The 3,843-nt window shown below is 34.7% G+C and overlaps 1 protein-coding gene across 1 annotated transcript in view; it reads right to left on the bottom strand.

Annotated features, from left to right (window-relative positions):
* Positions 1-3,843, bottom strand: part of HMCN1 (hemicentin 1) — a 184,281-nt gene that overhangs the window by 49,217 nt on the left and 131,221 nt on the right. Inside the window, exons 55-58 of the mRNA XM_031554941.1 lie at positions 2,957-3,160; positions 2,110-2,223; positions 1,136-1,323; positions 533-629 (exon numbers count right to left, since the gene is read on the bottom strand). Coding sequence (XP_031410801.1) covers positions 533-629; positions 1,136-1,323; positions 2,110-2,223; positions 2,957-3,160 — 603 coding nt within the window. The remainder of the gene's footprint in view (positions 1-532; positions 630-1,135; positions 1,324-2,109; positions 2,224-2,956; positions 3,161-3,843) is intronic.

The raw sequence follows: 3,843 nt of genomic DNA, 5'->3' as shown, positions 1-3,843 counted from the left end.
TACGAATATGGAAAATGTTTACATTTCTAGACTGTATTTGTTTTAGATTTGTGACACCAAATGCTATAATCTATCTTAATCATGCCTAAAAGGAACATCAACAACAACAAAAGAACAGATGGGAACTTTAGAAAGGGAAACAAAATGCAAGCTTTTACAATAGCCATATCTTTGTGTAATACTTCTAATCGTAATTTTCTCTCTCTTTTTTTTTTTTATAAACAAATCAAAACAGGCTGTAATCCAACCTGGTTATAATTCATGATTATAAGGCTGAGCAACCTACACAGGGTACACGCACTACAACATATATGGAATACATGAAAAGAGCTGAAGATGCCATGGTACACATCAAAATTGTATTTGATTTCTAGTACAAGAGAATTTCCAGTATGCTCAATAAGTTGACTTGTTCTCTGCTAAAATTCACACATTAAAACTGAAATAACATTTAAAAAAAAAAAATCAACAAAACAATCAGCAAATTACAGATTATACTGTATAGTATTCCTATACTGTATAGAATACTTACCATGAACATTCAGGTTAAAATACTTCTTGGCCCTTCCAGCTATGTTTTCCACAACACAGACATACCTGCCAGTATCTGTTATTTGGGAATTCAAAATCTAAGAAAAAGAAACAAGATTGCTCTTGAGAAAATACGTATAAGACAACTTCTGTGAATACATCAAATTGTGTTGTGGGGACTCTCCAGAGACCCCCTCGAGGCATTTGGGGCTTACAAGATTTATTTAATCTGTTTTTTGTTTGTTTGTTTGTTTTTTGTTTTTTTTTTAATTTTCTCCTAACGCCCTTGTAGTGTTTGGAAGTCTATCTGAGAACTGATCCAACTCCCACTGATACTACTGCTTTCAGGATCTCTTCTCTAAGTCTGTGCATCTCAAACCTCCAAAAAAGTCAGTGTGTTATCTTTCACATTAAGTACACTGAAAATTAATAACAAAACTACGATCCAAGAGATGTTTGAAATTAAAATGTATATTCTATATTGGTTTTATTTTTTCTTGTATATTATAGCCCTACATCATGCAATGAAAACAGAAAATTTTGCTCTTTTTTTTTGTCCTTATCAGTGATTTTTATTTGTAATCCTAAAATCACTTAGAGATACCTGCAATCTTCTTCCATTGGACAAAAAGCTATGTTTGTCATCTTGTGCTAGAAGGTGGCCATCCTTCTGCCAGGTGATGCTTGGAGATGGAGTGCCGCTCGAGACACAGTCCATCACTGCGATCTTGTTTCCAAGTACATTCACTTCTTCAGGCAGATCACCATCTGCTCCACTGATGGATGGTGGTACTACAAAAGAGCAACACACTGTAAGAATGCTGTGATTCAGCATATCCCTGTGGAATTCTAAGATATCAGAATGTTTGCAGAAGCAAATAGTAAAACTGTCAGTGAATACACTGAAAGATATTAAAATCCCAAGAATAGTTCAATGAATGAACCAAGGGGACTGCAGGAGAAGTATGTTTATTCACAGCAGACATAAAGAAGAGGGGAAAACTTATCTTCCAACCAGACAGTCAAGTTCTTTGACCCCAGAATAAAGGAGGATTTACAAGGAGAATCCTCCTAACAGTAACTCAGTACTCTCAGTGACTGCTATAGAAATAAAGGTACAGAAACAAGCATTTCTTAAGGCAAAAACCTCAATTATATCAACAGACAGTGCAAGCAACTTAAAAAAGCTTTCTGTACAATATTTCTAAATAGAGCAAACTAGATCATACAGAATAGATTCTGCAGACATTCAGTTTATCTGAAATCATCAATTCCCTTATGACTGAGAATTCTGATGGAGAGTTTTGCAGATATTTTAGAAAATCATGATGAAAATCAGGGAAGATAAAAGTCTAGTATAAATCACATTTTTTAACTGGAAACTGGGTAGGGAACAAAAGAAACCAAGATAAAAACAGGACTTTGATATACTCTTTACAGTCAAGTGTGATAGTACTATCACAATAACCCAGAAACATACAAAAATAGCAACATTACCACCATTTTCACGTCACTCTATTTCTACAAAATTAATATCTTACATAAATACATCAAAATAAGAAAAGCAGGAAAGCTCACAGAGTACGCGGACATCGTAGTGAATGGAATCCTCTCCAGCTTCATTTACCGCCACACACATGTATCTCCCTGCATCTTCAGCCTGTGCCCGTGGAATCTGTAACACGCGACCTCCTGGATGGAAAACGCATTCAAGATTTACATTTAAAATCATGCAGTTTCATCATTTCTATAAGATGTTACACTAGCAACCTGAGCAAGCAAATTTATGAATGGTCAGCATTTGTCCTGAATTACAAGTAGTTAAAGGATTTTTATTTCCAGGCTACTTTCTGTATTGACAGATACTTGGAATTCATGAATGTTCATACTGAATTAGAAAAGGGTGATTGATTCCATGGGAAAAGAATGATGTTCCTCAGTAATAAGCAGTTAGACTTTATACCCACTGCAGCACTTCTTTACACACCCCATTCAAAACCATCCTTTGCATAGAAAGGCCTCCCTTTTTGTGCTCTCAGGCATTGTAAGTAACTCTCTCCCTTTTCCACCTGAGGTTAAGAGTTGAAGGTCTTTCTGCTACTGTAATATTTTTATGCCTCTGTCCCTAGTTGAGAGGCTTTTCTACTTAAAATGTAATTAAAGAAATCAGGAACACATCAGAGAGAAAATACCTTTTTATTTTGTTTCAACACAATGCTCATATTCACACTATTTTAGGGGCTACACTTTAAAAGCGTAAAGATAACAGTTTGCTCAAGTCTGAGCACTGGAAAGAAGATTCTCCAATCAATAAAGTCTGAAAGAACATTAACACAACGTGCTGAAAGGGAAAAGTTATTTCCATGTAATTGCTAGTATTAACACCATTTCTTAAGGTCTTGGTGTGACATACTCTAATACTCACCTGGCAATATCAGTACTTTATCGCTAGAGCTCAGAGGATAGTCATCTTTATACCATGTAAGAACTGGAGGAGGAACAGCATCGGTCTCACAGTACAGTGAAAGGGGATTGTTGACAATCACATCTTTATTTTCTCCACCTCTTCCTGTATCTAACACATTACCAGCTTCCCATCCTCTAAAAGGCTTTTGGAAACTAGGAGGAACTGTGATCAAGGATGGAAAAAGTTAGAATTTTACAGCAGAAATTACTAGTTAGGAATTCAAGAGATGAAAAAACAGTTAGTTGTTAAATAACAGTAAAAAATTAATTCTATTAGGTTAACCTCCCCTATTTAGATATCCCAGGAAATTTCTAGTTCTTTTCATCAGAATGAAAAATTGAGCGATCCACTGAACTTTTTCTGAAAGCTAATAAATAACAATGTAAAAGGATCTGATAACAAAACACAGAGGGTATTAATCAACATTAATTACTTAAATAGTAAACTATCTGGTTTCAATTTAGTTCTAATTTTGTCTAAATTTTGAGAAATGACTAATGATTGTCTTCTTGTATTTACATGCTGTGTAAGTACATGGGATGCTTATGTCTTAGGCCTGTAAGTACTCAATACAGGTAATAAAATATGACATCTTATTGTAAGCTAGTCTTTTTTTTTTTATGTAATTGAGAGGAAGGTCAGTTATGATGTCATTCACTAACTTCAGAGGAACTGTATATGTCACAACTCCCGAAAGAATCAAATCGCACATTTCTTATAGCTGAACAAACGTACGTGTAACAAAAATCACACAGAACACAAGGATTTAATTAGACCAGGAAGGTCTAATTCACAGAATTATAAATAATTTTAACATCTTAGAACATAAAAGTCACAGACTACCA

Source organism: Meleagris gallopavo, chromosome 10, assembly GCF_000146605.3.
Source record: "Meleagris gallopavo isolate NT-WF06-2002-E0010 breed Aviagen turkey brand Nicholas breeding stock chromosome 10, Turkey_5.1, whole genome shotgun sequence".
Taxonomy (NCBI): domain Eukaryota; kingdom Metazoa; phylum Chordata; class Aves; order Galliformes; family Phasianidae; genus Meleagris; species Meleagris gallopavo.
This window is presented reverse-complemented; position numbering and strand designations above follow the sequence as displayed.